The sequence below is a fragment of the Diabrotica virgifera genome, chromosome 6 (assembly GCF_917563875.1).
Source record: "Diabrotica virgifera virgifera chromosome 6, PGI_DIABVI_V3a".
Taxonomy (NCBI): domain Eukaryota; kingdom Metazoa; phylum Arthropoda; class Insecta; order Coleoptera; family Chrysomelidae; genus Diabrotica; species Diabrotica virgifera.
Genome location: NC_065448.1, coordinates 12,375,720 through 12,393,698, shown reverse-complemented (window position 1 = coordinate 12,393,698; position 17,979 = coordinate 12,375,720). Strand labels below are relative to the sequence as shown.

At 33.6% G+C, this 17,979-nt stretch overlaps 1 protein-coding gene across 1 annotated transcript in view; it reads right to left on the bottom strand.

Annotated features, from left to right (window-relative positions):
• The window catches only part of LOC114332199 (dynein axonemal heavy chain 7), a 251,128-nt gene that overhangs the window by 171,893 nt on the left and 61,256 nt on the right, over positions 1-17,979 (bottom strand). Inside the window, exons 31-32 of the mRNA XM_028281947.2 lie at positions 10,898-11,018; positions 5,434-5,609 (exon numbers count right to left, since the gene is read on the bottom strand). Of these exons, the coding sequence (XP_028137748.2) occupies positions 5,434-5,609; positions 10,898-11,018 (297 nt within the window). The remainder of the gene's footprint in view (positions 1-5,433; positions 5,610-10,897; positions 11,019-17,979) is intronic.

The window sequence follows — 17,979 nt, the reverse complement described above, 5'->3', positions numbered from 1 at the left end:
TGCTAAAATAATATATAAATAGCTAACCAAAAACTTGAAAAACCGAAAAGATTTTAACAACGAATAATTACGAGAAAATAAAAAATAAATGTCATTCAAAATGTCGACAATTAGATAATTATTTAATGTCGAAATAATAAATCTCAGCTGGAATGAAGAGATTTTATAAATAGCAGAGCAGAAAACATTAAGTTTTATTCAAAATCAAACAAGAAAAATAAAAAATATTTAACAAAAAATAATTAAGAGAACACTTACCTTGCAAAACTAGTTGAACCACAACAGTACACTAACAGTAAGGAATAGACTATGGAATAGACCGTCCTGAGGTGCATTTTGAAATTTATACGGTTGCGTGCCCCACCCTATGACGTGTTGTAGAAAGTGTGCGTGTGCAAAATTATATTCAGTTTTATCATTGTCATTGGTTTTAAAAATTCCAACATTTTCTATGCACATGATAAGAAATATAACTCAATAACAAAATGTGGGTATGATAACGAAAATTGCATAGTAATGCGATTAGACCCTCAACCGCTATTTCCTATGCGATATGTAAATTATCTGCTAACATTTATTTTCATTATTTTCAACTAAATATTTTTTAGAGTTATGGGTTTTTTATTTAAACGCCTTATTTATTGTTCAAGTCTTATATTACATGATGATTCAAATTTTCTCTTAACAATTTTAAATATAATCTTTATAATTAAAATAAACACTGAAGCTAATATTACACAAGTCATTGCAAAAACATTATCTATTTCACTTTTCATGCTTTCTTTGTTCATCGTTGTTGGCGCCGGCGTCGATAACATCATTAATAGTAATTGGATGAATTCGCCTTGTTGGAGTTTCCCTAAATAAGTAATCCGCAGCACTTGAATATTCTTGTCGCAGCTGCTGGCTAAATTCATTAGGTGTCCAGTCTATGCTGCTTCCCAGTGTTAGGTTCTCTATTTGTTTTATAACCTTATTTTTATCCTCATAAAATAAAACCTGACTTCTTAACTGTGTCAGTTTTTCTCTAAATTCTGCTAATTTACGTCTATACTCATTCAAAGACATGATGTTACTACCTCACGTCGCGCTGTGACAATAAGTTCTTGCGACTGAGCTCCCCATGACAATAAGGCCTACGCGACATTTCACGAGCCCACGTGACGTTTTGACGTGACGTTTTTACGTGCTTTGACGTGACGTTTTACGTGACGTGCTTTGACGTGACGTTTTACGTGACGTGCTTTGACGTGACGTTTTCACGTGCTTTGACGTGACGTTTTACGTGACGTGCTTTGACGTGACGTTTTCACGTGACATTTCACAAGCCTACGTGACGTTTTGATGTGACGTTTTTACGTGACGCGTTGACGTGCTGTGTTCCTTTTTAGTTCTTTTAATAAAAAAATTGCATTATGTTGTTGTTTTATTTAAATTCCAAAATTACCAGCCGCGCGCTTCGTATCTACGAGATCCGCGAAAAACTTAAGGTACCGACCGCGCATCTGCTTCGCGTTCCGCGAAAAATTAAGGTACCGATCGCACATCTGGTATCGCGCACCGCTGCGCCGCTGTGTTCCTTTTAAGTTCTTTTAATAAAAAAATTGCATTATGTTGTTGTTTTATTTAAATTCCAAAATTACCGCGCGCTTCGTATCTACGAGATCCGCGAAAAAGGTACCGACCGCGCATCTGCTTCGCGTTCCGCGAAAACTTAAGGTACCGATCGCACATCTGGTATCGCGCACCGATCGATCAGCGCTAGAACGCCGTCACATCGGAACGCGCCCCATCGGACGTCGTCACATCGGAAAGCGCCCTTTTGACACTATGCCGCCATGTTTTTTGTATTCGTTATCTCCCGCCCATTCCAACGAGCCGTCGTACGTTTAAATCGGACCAATAGCAGCAGAGATACCATGTTTCTCTCTCTAACACACATACTTTCCTATATCAGCTGTGACATCACATACCTCTCTCTCTAACACACAGAATTCCCTATATCTGTAGTGACACCCGTTTAGATCATCTACTTACCTAATTCGCCAGTTGTTATTTTCCCTTATTGGGCCCAGTATCCTACGTAATACTTTTCTTTCAAACACATCTAATGCATTGGCAGATTTCTGTGTCACCACCCATGTTTCGCAGCCATAACTTACTATGGGCCTGATTATTGTTTTATATACCCGGAGTTTTGTTTTCCGGTGTACGTCTCGCGATTTGAATATGTGGCCCATCGCGAAATATGCTTTATTTGCCAGCACAAGCCTTCTATTTATTTCCGGTTCTTCTTCACTGCCTGCAACCAGATCCATTCCTAGGTACGTGAATCTATTCACATGTTCTATATCGTTAATAAAGTGTTGTTGCGCTGGTCTATTTGATCTGGTTTGTATGAGTAGTTTTGTTTTATTTGTGTTTATTGTTAGCCCTACTGCTTCTGCACTCTGTTTCAACTCAACGTAGGTTTCTTCCGCTGCATTCATTGTTCTGCTCATTATGTTTATATCATCCGCGTATGCTGCTAATTGGGTAGATTTGTTTGTAAGTATGTTATTTCCGCTTACCGTCAACCGTCTAATTACATATTCAAGAACAAGATTAAAAAGCGTTGGAGCCAGTCCGTCGCCTTGTTTCAGTCCTTACGTTATCGTAAACGCATCAGTGATCTGTCCTTGAATACATACTTGTGCTTCTGTTTCTGTCATTTGCACTAGTCGTATTAATTTTGATGGTATGCCAAATTCTTCCAATATATTAGGTAGAATTGTTCTATCTATTGAATCATAGGCTTGTTTAAAATCTACAAAGAGATTGTAAACGTCCATGTCATATTCCCATGCTTTGGCTAGTATTTGTTTAACTGTAAATAGTTGGTCAATGGTAGATCTATTTTGCCTAAACCCTGCTTGATATTCCCCGATGATTTTTTCCGTGAGAGGTTGAAGTCTTCGATTAAGGATGTTTGTGAATATTTTGTATCCCGAACAAAGTAAAGAGATGCCTCTATAATTCTGACACAACAGTTTGTCTCCTTTTTTATGAATAGGGCAGATTATACTTTTCTTCCATTGTTGGGGGATTTCTTCTTCTATCCATATCTCTCGTATTAGCTGATACATCTGTTGTGTCAAATTCCTTCCTCCTTGATTGAGTAGTTCTGCCGGTATTTTATCTATTCCCGGTGCTTTATGGCTTTTTTGTATGTGGATTGCCGTTTGGACCTCCTCTAGCGTTGGGGGTCTAGTTAATTCATTTTCTTCTCCATCTTCCCCCAGCTCTTGTTGTTGTACCTCCTGCCGTGCCTGCTGCTGTCTCTGTTGTTGTAATGGTGGTTGTGCCCCTTTGTTTAATACTTCCTTAAAATATGTCATCCAGGTTATCTTAATTTCGTCCATATCGCTAATGATTTCACCCTTCTTATTTTTGCAGAGGCTAGTCTTCGGTTTGTATCTCTGTCTTAAATGTTTAATAAGTTGGTATGCACTACGTGTTTCGTTTTCCTTAAACTCCTTCTCTATGTTTAGTATCCGTTGGTTTTCGTACTTTCTCTTTTTCTGCCTGCACAGTTTATCTGCTCTTCGTCTTTTGTTCTCAAATTCTGTTTTTCTCTCTCTAGTACGTCTGAGTATGTAATTCTTATGTGCTTCATTTCTTTCCTGTATAGCTTGTTTGCATTCTTCATCGAACCATGTTTCTTCTCTCCGTTGTGTCTTTGTTCCTATGACTTCTTTCGCTGTGTTCCATTGATTTTCTATTGTGGAGTCTGCTCTGTTTTCTTCTAGTAATTTTTCATCCACTGTTCTCTCAAATCTTTCTTGTACCTCAGGGACTTTTAGGTTATCTAAGTTTAGTTTTTCTTGTTTTGGATATTTTTCCTTTACCTGTCGACTGATTTTGCATCTAAACCGTGTCTGCACTAGTAGATGGTCTGAGTCACAGCTTGCGCCACGTCTGCTTTTTACATCTAATATACTCGTCGCCATTCTTTTTTCAGTCAGTATATGGTCTATTTGATTTATTGTGTTTCCGTCAGGTGATATCCAAGTGCCCTTATGTATGTCCCGATGTGGAAAGCATGTCGAACTGATAATCATATTCTTTCCAGCTGCGAAATCTATTAGAAACTGACCATTCTCATTTGTGTCTCTATGCAAACTATGTTTCCCTATTACCCCTATGTACTCTTCTTCTTTTCCGATCTTGGCGTTTGTGTCGCCTATCACCATTTTAATGTCGTTTCTTGGTATTGAGTCATAGATTCGTTCTAGATCTTGATAAAAGGCTACCTTAGTGTCTTCTTCCTGTTCATTTGTGGGACAGTGTACATTTATAAGGGTTATGTTAAAGAAATGCGTTTTTATCCTAAGCTGGCAGATTCTTTCATTGATGGCTTGAAAATCTGTTATCAGGTGCTTCATTTTATTATCTACGATAAAGGCTACTCCAAATTCTTTATTTCCTTCATCTTTACCGCTATACAGTATAGTGTGTGTTTTAGTGTCCCGGATACCTTTTCCCAACCATTTAGTTTCTTGTACTGCAGTGATTCCTATTTTATATCTTTTCAGTTCGTGTAGAAGGATCCTCTGTGCTCCTGGTCTATTTAGCGTTCTGACATTCCATGTTCCCAGCGTAAATTCCATATTCCGTTGCCAAAGTCGTCGTCTTGATATCCGTCCATTCCGAGGCCTATCTGAAGGTTTCGTAGTAGTACTTTTTTACAAGAATAGGTTACTGGCCTATCGCCCAACCCCCTTTTCGGAGGACCATTTCTCCCTTCCTCGTCAGCCCTGACCCTACTTTCCACTGGGGTTGGTTACCCAATCTCCGGTAAGGTTGCTCAGGTTCTCCAGGGTTCACCCGTGCAGCCCAAGCCGCACTTCGTGGAGGTGAGGATAGGAATTGAGTAGGAGAGGCTAGAGATGCTAACTGGAGACAGCATCTTGTATTGCGCTTCACTACCCCGTTTGAACTGATATATACATAACTTGAAAGATTTAGCAACTAACGCCATACCGTCTGTGTGCGCATGCGCGCAGAATAATAAAAATTCACTCCCAATCGCGCCTAAATGACTATAACTTCAAAAAAAATATTACAAAAACGAGTCTGTACCGCCATTAAGAAGAACAAAAAAACTACACTTTCTTCAAATAAACTTATTTTATCCCATACCTAGATTTTGCGTCACATTGGAACTACTGAAATAGATTATCTATAACAAGAAATAGAACTTAACTGACTGATTTGTGCAACATTTAGCGCACCTATGGTCTATGAGTATATTATTATCTCAATATTGTGCGTTCGTCTTTGACAGTATCACATACTGCCGACGCACTGTTGCCAAATGTTTGCCTCGAATTAATATTGATAACGCGCTGACGTACGTTCTTAAAAACGCTTTTACGAGTTTTATGAACTTACCTGTATATCAATTAGTCTCATTGGTACAATATCTTTGAGATCGTACCAGATCTCGTGGTCGAACCATTGCCTCAACAATTCTATGGGTGGTTGGGCTCCATATATTTCTTTGGTTGGCATGTTTACATCGTCAACAAATATTACACATTTTTTCAATACTGGTGGACCAAACACGCCTAAAATATTTAATGGAGAGAGTAAAATTTGACATAAAACCAGTAAAATGCTAAACTCTGTTTGAAAATTATTGGTAGTACAATTTTATGACACTGTGCTTAGTAAATAAGTACGGTACATTCCATGTCAAATCACTCAGGCAAAAAATTTTGGATCTCCGATTTGTCTGAAAATTGGTATATAGCTTCTGCGGGACGTAAAAATAAGATATTTAAGGTCAAAAAATCTTCTTCTTCTTCTTTTCTTAAAATGTTATTTTATGCGATTTTACAGTGATTTGGTGTTTATTTAAACAAATTTGCATTTTCTGTCGTAAAGTATCAATGAAAAAAATAATATTTTAATAGAAAGGACTCACAAATATCATTATATGGCATTATAACAAGTTATTTTGAATCAAAACAAATTTTTGATCAAATTTTACAGTGTAAAAACGTTAAAATACCGTTTTTTACATTTTCCTCAATTCCCAAAATACATCATCACAGATTTGGCTGAAAATTTGCTCACAGATAGCCAATAGATAGGACTTTAAGTGGTTAGAAGGATTTGAATTATATTACAATACCAAAAAAGTTACATGCAGTAATATCAGACTCAAAAGTATATATTAGTCCAATCGGGATAGCATTTGACTTTGAATGCCGAGCTGCCCAAAATTTTATTTTTCTGATCTTTAGGGGAGTCAATAGTAGCCTAAATTTAAAATCACGAATGAATTCCTCCGTTACGTTAGCTGCCATCTTGATTTTAAAGGAGAACCTGTTTTGCTCAATATCTCCGCCATTTTTAACTTTTCGACAAAAATGGTAGGAACTGAAATTGTTCCAAATAAATCGTATTACCTAACCTAACAATTATTACAATTTCTTTTTAACAATTTTTGTCATGAGGTCGATATTTTCGAGTTAATTGTACTTAGAGTAGACGCCTATATTTTTGACTATAATATTGCATGTAACTTTTTTGGTATTGTAATATAATTCAAATCCTTCTCACCACTTGAAGTCCTATATTTTGTCTATCTGTGAGCAAATTTTCAGCCAAATCGATTATGATTTATTTTGGGAATGGAGAAAAATGTAAAAAACGGTATTTTAACGTTTTCTACACTATAAAATTTGATCAAAAGCTTGTTTTGAATCAAAGTAACTTATTATAATGCCATATAATGACATTTTTGAGTCCCTTCTATTAAAATATTATGTTTTCCATTGATACTTTACGATAGAAAATGCAAATTTGTATAAATAAACACCACATCACTGTAAAATCGCATAAAATAACATTTTGAGAAAAAAAAAGAAGAAGATTTTTTGACCTTAAATATCTTATTTTTACGTCCCGCAGAAGCTATATACCAATTTTCAAACAAATCGGAGGTCCAAAATTTTTTTTGCTCCCAAATTGAGTGATTTGAAATGTACATATGCACTACAGTGTACTTTGGTCTTCGATCCTTGGTGTCACATTATCTGTTCCTTAAATCCTTATTCATATCAAAATGATACTGGATTCTAATAGTCAACATAATAACATCTCTAATCCGGACTTAGACAGGTCTTATGCCTAGTTTCACCAACAAATGTTAAGCTCCAGCTTAGCCCAGTTCAGCTTATAGTCCAAGAGCCAGCGCTGAAAAATTTCTCTGAATTTACTAAAGCTAGATTTTTCACAGTTGATTACTGTGAGTGTGTAGAGAAACATACTGCGGTCGGTCAAGCGAAACGTAGAACAGGTGGTGCTGACAGCTTGTCAAAGTTGCTTACCTGCGAAGGTAATTAAATCCATTTACTAAGGCTGGAAATCAGTACACTCATTCTAAATTGAATATAAATAAAAGTTATTATATTCGGTCAGCTGTATGACGGGATAGAGCCGGTCGGTCCCAATGAATGTACAGGGTTATTCACTATATTTTAACCCCTTAGTCCTGTCGCCAGGGGGGTACAACGGCCTTCTTAATTCAGATGGACATACCCAAGTTTTTTTATGTATTTTGACCCGTAGAACACGAATTGTTTGGGTAACAGGATGTGAACACGAATTCGGATGTCGATAAGATTGTTATAAACAAAGAACTTGAGGAATTACATAACAGCGATTTCTCGCAAAACAAAACATTTTTTGTATTTTTGGGGTGATTCTAAGCAAAAAATGTTCTTACAAGTTTTTTTGTAGAATGCATAGTTTTCGAGATAAACGCGGTTGAACTTTCAAAAAATCGAAAAATTGCAACTTATGAACCCAAATAACTTTTGATTAAAAAATAAAATAGCAATTCAGCTTACTGTATTTGAAAGGTCAAGTCAAATTCTATCAGTTTTAATTATTTGCATTGCTAAAAATTAATTTTTTTATTGTTAAACAAAGCTATAAACACTTAGTGTTTCCCGTTCCAAATGCATGCGTTTTAATGTACGTAATCTACGTAGAAATTGTCTGTATGCGCGCCTACTCGTTTGATTTTAAATTAGAAATGCATTGAAAACATCATTCAAGCACTATATGTTTATTGCTTTGTTTAACAATAAAAAAATTAATTTTTAACAATAAAAATAATCAAACCCGATAGAATTTGACTTTAACTTGCAAATGCGGTAGGCAGAATTGCTATTTTATTTGTTAATCAAAAGTTATTCGGGTTCAAAAATTGCAATTTTTCGATTTTTTGCAAGTTTAACCGCGTTTATGTCGAAAACTATGCATCCTACGAAAAAACTTGCAGAAACATTTTTTGCTTAGAATGACCTCAAAAATACAAAAAAATGTTTTGTTTTGCGAAAAATCGCTGTTATGTGATTCCTCAATTTCTTTGTTTATATCAATCTTATCGACATCCGGATCAACTGTTACCCAAAAAAATTCGTGTTCTACGGGTCAAAATACATAAAAAAAACTTGGGTAAGTCCATCTGAATTAAGGAGGCCGTTGTACCCCCTGGCGAGAGGACTACCCCTCTAAACTGCTTTATTTACAGAATTAGAAAAAATGTAAAATACAAAACTTATTCAATTTTTAAATTATGATTTTTTGACATATATATCGTACTAGTGGCGTCATCCATCTGGGCGTGATGACGTAATCGACTATTTTTTTATATGAGAATAAGGTTCGTGTGCTAGCTCATTTGAAAGGTTATTCAATTTCCTATTCAGTAATATAAACATTAACATGATTGTTTATACAGGGTGTCCAAAAAAAATTTAACTAAATTAATTGTTTAATTAATAATTAAAAAAAAAAATTTGGACACCCTGTATAAATAATGATCTTAATATTTATGTTACTGCATAGAGAATTGAATAACCTTTCAAATGAGCTAACACACGACCCCTATTCTTATTTAAAAAAATAGTCCATTACGTCATCACGCCCAGATGGATGACGTCACTAGTACGATGTATATGTCAAAAAATTATAATTAAAAAATCGAATAACTTTTGTTTTTTACATTTTTTTCTAATTCTGTAAATAAATCAGTTTACAAGGGGGTCAAAATACAGAGTGTCCCAAAAAGATTGGTCATAAATTATACCATAGATTTTGGTGTCAAAAATATGTTGATTAAACCTAACTTACCTTAGTACAAATGTGCACATAAAGAAAGTTATTGCTCTTTAAAGTTACAAAATGAAAATCAAATTTTTCCAATACTTCGAAAACTATTAGAGATTTTTTATTAAAAATAGGCATGTGGCATTCTTATGGCAGGAACATCTTAAAAAAAAATATAGTGAAATTTGTGCACCCCATAAAAATTTTATGGGGTTTTGTTCCCTTAAATCCCTCCCAAACTTTTGTGTACGTTCCAATTAAATTATTAATGTGGTACCAGTAGTTAGACACAATATTTTTAAAACTTTTTTGCCTCTCAGTATGTTTTCGATAAACCAGTTTTTATCGAGATGCGACTTCTTTTTTAATATGTTTATATAAAAATTGTATGGGGGTTTCGTTCCTTTAAACCCCCCAAATGTTTGTGTACGTTCCAATTAAACTTTTATTGCAGTACCATTAGTTAAACACAGTGTTTATAAAACTTTTTTGCCTATTAGTATATTTTCATATTATAAAAATGTAAATTATAGATTTTTCATATTATTACCAGGTCTCTATAATCGTACTTAACCCTATACAAATAGGTAATGGATTTGACAAATATTCAAAATATCTCTATAAAAACTGGCTTTTAAAAAAGTACTAAGAGGCAAAAAAGTTTTAGAAACACTGTGTTTAACTAATAATACTTTAACAATAATTTAATACGAACATACACAAAAGTTTAGGGGAGTTTAAGGGAACAAAACCCCCATAAAATTTGTATGGGGTGCCCAAATTTAACTATAATTTTTTGTTAAGATATTCCTGCTATAAGAATGCCACACGTCTATTTTCAATAAAAAATCTTTAATAGTTTTCGAAATATTGAAATAAATAGATTTTCATTTTGTAACTTCAAAGGGCTATAACTTTTTTTATGTGCACATTTGTACTAAGGTAAGTTAGGTTCAATCAACATATTTTTGACTCCAGAATCTGTGGTATAATTTATGACCAATCTTTTTGGGACACCCTGTATAATGAATAACCCTGTACATTCATTGGGGCCGACCGACCAGCTCTGTCCCGTCATACAGCTGACCGACTATCATAACTTGTATTTATATTCAATTTAGAATGTGTGTACTGATTTTCAGCCTTAGTAAATGGATTTAATTACCTCCGCAGATAAGCAACTTTGACAAGCTGTCAGTACCACCTGTTCTACGTTTCGCTTGACCGACCACAGTATGTTTCTCTGCACAATCACAGTAATCAACTGTGGAAAAACTAGCTTTAGTAAATTCAGAGAGATTTTTCGGCGCTGCCTCTCCGTCTATTATAGATAGGGCAGCTTAAAGTCTCATCTACGTTGCACCATTATTTTCGATTCTTATCTAATCACGTCTTAACTGAGACCAAGTTTAAGATGCAATCCATCCATTGGGATAAGCTGAAAATTGATCTAAGACTCAATGGTGCAACGCGTATGCTTCGCAAGCTACTAAGAACGTAAGGCACATATTAAGCTTAAGATCTGTTGGTGCAACCAGGCATTGAACAGCTTTGAATAGGTCTTGGACAGCTTTGAACAGGTCTTGACCAACTTTGAAGAGGTCTTGAACAGAAAGATCTGTTTCAGGCCTGTCTTAGAAGTTATTAGTTGTCAGTTAGTGACTTCTTCTCAGAAGAACAAAGAAAGAAATTCAAGGAAATTTAATGCAATATGGTATATTTTTCTTACCTTTTCTTCTTTTGTCCAATTTAGACATGATTATACTCTGTGTTTGGTTGGCGGTAGTTTGGGCAGAAAAGTTTATAAATAGTGGAATGTAAGTTTTCGAATTTCTCTTCAGAAGAAAGTCCTACAAAAATGTTTTGTTAATTTCAAATTTAACACTAATAGAAAATAATAATTTCGCTGTAAAACGAAATCAAGAGACGTCTTATATTTCAGTTTGTTCAGAGAGCGCCATAAACAAACACCCTTACCGTTTTCTTAGTGTTTAGACGTTTCTTCAAGACGTTTCTTGATTTCTTTTCATGGCGAAATTATTATTTTCTATTAGTTTTACTCCTAACTGAGTATCGGGACCAAGTTTTCGTTGGAATTTTGCCACGCTGAACAGGCAGGTAATGAGATGCAAATTATAGATCTCCCTGGCCTTTTTTGATTTCAGCATTTGGTTGGTTTGTAAATAATAGAAACCACGAAGGCGTTACCAGAAACTTAATATTATTTTTAATTGTATTAAAGTAAATCTTTGAATTGCGAATAGTTTGTATAATATTTAGAGCAACTTCTCTATTATACAGAAGATGGATTACATATTTGAGTCCTACGCTGTCAAATATTTTCTTCAAGTCAATCAGACGTATAAATGCTGATCTATTATACTCTAGTATAATAATACTTAGTAGTATTTATCAGTAATTTGTTTTATGACGAATATTGCATCTATACACGATCTCCCAGTACAAAATCCTTGTTGTTCATCTGCTAAACTTATCCTCTCATTTACTAGTTCTTTTAAAATTTGGGTTGTAAGTTTTTGGAAAGTACCTAATTAATAAGTTTATACATCTGTAGTTTTATGACTGTTTTTTTTTCTCCTTTTTGTTTTCACCCAATTTTGCAAAACTGTGAAAACTTTGAATTATCCACGTCCGTCTGTCCGTCTGTCTGTAATCACAACTCCTTCGTCAATATACCAGCTAGAATGACAAATGAGGTGCCAAATGAAAGCTTATAATCCAAGGATAGTACTAAAAGTGAGAAATTTTACCTAGGCTGTCTGTCTGTGGGTCTGTCCGACCGCGAATATATATAACTCCTACGTCACTGTATTAAGTAGAATGACAAATGAGGTGTCAAATAAAAGCTTATAATCCAAAGATAGTAATAAAGGTGAGAAATTTGACCTAGGCTGTCTGTCCGTCTGTCTGTCCGACCGCGAATATAACTCCTACGTCATTGTACCAGGTAGAATGACAAATGAGGTGTCAAATGAAAGCTTATAATGTAAGGATGGTACTAAAGGTGAGAAATTTTATCTAGGCTGTCTGACCGTCGGTCTGTCCGACCGCGAATATAACTCCTCCGTCCTTATACCAGCTAGAATGACAAATGAGGTGTCAAATGAAAGCTTATAATCCAAGGATGGTACTAAAGGTGGAAAATTTTACCTAAGCTGTCTGTCTGTCGGTCTGTCCGACCGCGAATATAACTCCTACGTCATTGTACCAGGTAGAATGACAAATAAGGTGTCAAATGAAAGCTTATAATCCAAAGATGGTAAAAAAGGTGAGAAATTTGACCTAGGATATCTGTCCGTCTGTCCGTCCGACCGAGAATATAACTCGTCCGTCATTTTACCAGATAGAATAACAAATGTGGTGTCAAATGAAAGCTTATAACTAAGGATGGTACTAAAGGAGAAATTTTACCTAGGCTGTCTGTCCGTCCGACCGAGAATATAACTCGTCCGTCATTTTACCAGGTATAATGACAAATGAGGTCTCAAATGAAAGCTTATAATCCAAGGATGGTAATAAAGGTCAGAAATTTTACCCAGGATGTCTGTCCAACCGACCGCGAATATAACTCCTTCGTCATTTTACCAGGTAGAATGACAAATGAAATGTCAAATGAAAGCTTATAATCCAAGGATGGTAATAAAGGTGAGAAATTTTACCTAGGCTGTCTGTCAGTCTGTCCGTCCAACCGCGAATATAAGTCCTCCACTATACCAGGCAGAATGACAAATTGAGGTGTCGAAAGAAAGCTTAGAATCCAAGGATGGTATAAATGTGAGAAACTTGACCTAGGAGTTCCGGTTTTAGAAATGCGACCAGAAGTACTGTTTTAAAGTCACCGGAATAGTACAAGTGATATATTATTTGACGCGACTTCGCAAGAAGATAACAAATATATACTCCCGGTTTCATGACTTTCTGTCCGTCTGTCTTTCTCCTCCGTTATTAATGCAGATAGAATGACAAATGAGGTGTCGAATGTAAGCTTATAACCCAAGGATGGTATTAAAGATGAGAAATTTGACATCGGACTTCCGGTTTTAGTGTTGCAACCATAAGTACTGTTTTAAAGTCACTGAAATAGTATAAGCGATACATTATTCGAGGTGCCTTAGCAAGATAAGAACAAATGTAAAATTTTGGTTTTTATATAATTTCCGGTTAAGGAGTTCTAACCAGAAGTGCCGTTATACACCGAGAGAAAAAAATTCTTGACATAAAGAAACTTTATTAATATTTAAGAAAGATCGACTTGGCATATTGCCTAAGAAATATATCTTCGTATGTAAGATATAATTTTCTAAAATATTTCAAATAAATTCTACTATAGCCAAAGAAATATATCTTAAACATGATTGAACTATCACTTTCTGGCAAACTTCAAACCCATTTATCAGAAAGAAATTACACTTGATGTTAATTAATTTTATTAGTCATAAAAATATATTTTCTACACATTACAAAACTATTCTTTCTGAGCAGTAATATTTCTTAGTAAGGAATATTATTATTTTACTATTAAAAATTAATGTATTTAATGTTAAGAAATATATTTCGCAGAGATAAACGTATATTTAGAGTTAAGTTAATATTTCTTGAAAATAAAGTGATATTACATACGGCGAAATAAATTATTGTGTTAAGGTAAAATCATTATTTATTAATAAAACAAGATATAAAACGTTATTATTACATACAAATATTTTCTCCACTCTTAAACCACTAGCTTCTACACAACAATAAAAGGATGGAGAGGCAAATCCAACTTCCTCAAATTTTCCTTCATTTGTTAATAGCACTTTGTATATCAGCAATCCACTAAAACAAATCGTTATATAGAAAGAGTAAACTTACTTTAATAATTTTTTTTATAAAGATATAGATATTTATTTTGACAAATTTAGGAAATACAAAAAAAAACAAAAACACGGCCCCACATAAGAACTATTAATACTAATAATAATCAACCATATTTAGTTCAAACATGGCATTATTTAACCTACACATCTTTGTTTATTTTTTTGTGTTTGTTATTGAAATAATAATTATATATTTATCTGTATAATATTAAGTCACACAATAAACATTGTTTAGCTAAAACAAGAGGAAAAATACAACAAATGTAAAACATTGAAGCAGACATAATAATATGTAATTTTCTTAATTTTTATAATCTAAAAGAGACAGCATACCTAATCATTAAGAAATTTTATTACGGGAAAGTATTATTAGTTTACATCTAAGTCATTTAATATATATATTAACTAATTCACGGTTTTCGGCAATAACATTTCTTAACCATAAACATATATTTCTTTTAGACTAACTGATTTCTTTATCTCCAATAAATTAACAGAAAACATCCTCAGCGTTGCATTCGCCATGTTTGATATAGCGTTGTATTGTATATTTTTATAGAAGACGATATATTCAAGAAACCTATTATAGTTGATACATAAGTATACACATTTTAAAAAAGGTACTTACATGTATGAAGTTCTACCATTTCTGGAAGGCCCCGCAGTTGGTTAATAACTCCTTTCTTAATATTGTTCTGAAGCTATATATTATATCATTCTGTCCCAGCTTTAAATTGTGGCATATTTCCCAGTTAGAATAATAAGCTCCTTTATTTCAGAGTCGTCCATCATTATACCTAAAAAGCATATAAAGATACTATTATGTTTCTTTTTTAACCATTCTGATACGCAACAATATTATTATTACATCTTAAATTACTCAATTTATTTTATTTAATACATATATATGTACGTACCTTCAAAATATCCGTTAATTTTTAAAGAACACCAATAAATCTAAAATCCATCTATATGAACATGAACATATCACGCCATCTTGACAAACACTGACGACTAAATCATAAATAGTTAATCTGCGCAATTCTTTTGTGGAAGAAAATCTCTTTGCAAGTAACATTTCGGCATTAATGACAAAGTTTTTATTTTATAACCACAGTTACTACAGAGGGTATTTCTGAAGAATTATTTCTTGTGGTTTAAAATATTTATTTGATTGTAAGAAAATTTCTTGTTCACAAATATAAATATGGATTAACTTAACATTATATTTCTTATACTGCAAAATATTTGTAGTTTTCAATTTAAGATATAAAAACTTTAGGATAAGAAAATTAAATGTAACCATTAATGCATTTCTTAGTATTGAAGAAACTATCTGTAAGAAATTATTGAGTTGTGTTTAAACAACCCGTTTCTTTATATGTGAACTGGTATGTTTAAGTTGATAGGATATGTTAACTTTTAAGAAATATTGCTCAAAGAAATCGGTGTTTTAGGAGAAAAGAAATTGTTCTCTCGGTGTAGTCGATGAAATATTACATTTAACACATCAATCGAAGCTTATTGAAAAGTTGAGTTTGAATCTTTAGTTTCGGTTTTGAAGTTATTTTTGTTTAAAGAATGATGACCCAAAGTTTAGTAAAAATGACTCAAAATTATTAAAATCGTTTATCAATCGGCGCAAAGTTACACGAAGCGTTCAAATATCGACTTCCAGTTCTACTTTCGATTAGGTACTTTGGGTGAAAATCTAGGACTTGCGAAGTCCAATTACTTGTTTTAATAGTAGAATTAGTTCGCTCGTTCTCCATTCTTCCGGTATTTTATTGTTTCATTCGGATTTTGCACAATACCAGTTGATAATCGCTTCCTATTTCTGCTGATGTTAGTGCTTTTATACATCCAATACATCCAAGCTTTGAGAGGAATGTAACTCTCTATTCAACAGAATATATTTTATTATAGATATTTGTTCTGTAGTGTTTTTAAAAGTGTATTTATATTATTCTTTGTAAGGGAAAAATGTATTATTCTGTCAAAAGATCTCCGTTTTCATTTATGATATTCTTATTATATGGCTGTCACAGTCGGTGGTTTATTCCTGAAATTGCCACCACGAGCGTTAAAATCACCCATAATGATGATTATATTCGTCATTTGAGGTCTCATTTATTACACTTGGACAGGGAATTAACCTGGAGAACCCATATATGGGACAAACGAAAACAACTGGGCATAAAATTTAGTAAGCATTATTGGCTTTTAGGGCGTAAGTCTAAGCTCACGACAAGAAATAAACTATTAGTCTACAACACAATATTCAAATCAGTCTGGGCATATGGTCTGCAGCTCTGAGGAACAGCATCCAAGTCGAATGTATCCATAATTGAGAGATTCCAGTCCAAGGTGTTACGTTCAATAATCGATGCACCGTGGTTTGTTACTAACAGGGATATTTACAATGATCTGGAAACGAAAACCGTCAGTGAAGTGATAGTGGAGTTAAGTGCAAAATACATCGTACGTCTTGAAAGCCAGGCGAATGTGCTTGCAATTAATTTGTTAGACAACAGTCAGGAAACAAAACGGTTAAAGAGACAGACACCATTAAATTTACCGCACAGACATTAATATTGTTACAGTAGCTAAGTTAAAATATGTAATACAGTAATTTAATATTATCTCTATAGAGATGTGTGGCGCTGGTCACAATCTCTTCATGTCATTATTTCTCAGATAAAATGTGCCTATTGTTGTATGTTATAACAGATTGCCTAATAAACACAAAAAAAATTATTACAGTCTGAAGGTGTTCACAGAAGTTTTCTCTTGTAGTAAGAGTGTGACGCTGTGACGCGACGCCTCAAATAGTTTTGCTACTTTACCAGAAATTAACGATTAAGTCAGTGCAACACTGTATACTACTCTGAATATTTTTTTTCTGTCAATTTTAAAGAAATAAAGTACGAAATTAACATGTTTCAGAATTTCTTAAAAATATTTTTCTACAACCGTGTTAAAATGCAATTTTTAGCACACTATACGAGCGTTAAAAATGCTACTTTAAGGCACTAGTGCTTTAAAATATTTTTAAGGCACTACAGTTCGTATTGACCGTATAGACAATTTTGATGTAATGTCAAAAAAATATAAAAATGGAATGTCAGTCACGTTCAAGTAAAAGTTTTTGTAGATATTGTCCTGTAATTACGTTTGTAGAAAAATATTGTATGATATGCGTGTTAAAAAGTACATTTTTAAGGCACTCATGTGAATAGCAGAACTCGCTATCGCTCATTCTGCAAACTTTCACATGCGTGCCTTAAACGTGTACTTTTAACACTTATATCATAAATAACTATTACATTTTATAAAATAATGAATTAATTCCATACACTACGAAAATAATGTAGTATATAATAAATAAAACGGGATAGTATACGCTGTGAGCTCGTACGTAGAGGGGATATTTACAAATTCGCGAGCGCCGGTAGTGACAAGTCTGTAAACCTTTACCGGAAATTTGACATAAATGTCAAAGTGATTAATTTCAAATTAAAATTAAAAACATTAATTATAAAAAATATTAGTTGGTCAAAGCTGTGGTATATATTTTTACCTTAAATATACAGTTTTTTTTGGTTTTCTAAAATGGAGTCGACAAAAGATATGATAAGAACCATATGCAGAATGAGATTTGACCACTGTCTTACTCCATCATATTTATTTAAAATTAATATAGCTGATAGTCCACAATGTATTTGTGGACAGTTGGGCAATCTACAACACAAAATTTTGACCTGTTCTCTTATCTCTAATAAAGTTAATATGTTTTTAAATTCACTGTATTCTTTGACTGATGTCCACCATCCCATTAATTTAAATTATTTATTAACATTAGAAAATAATGAGTTGGTATACCGACTATTGTATAAACATATTTTAGATATTAAGCTTAAATTGTAATTGT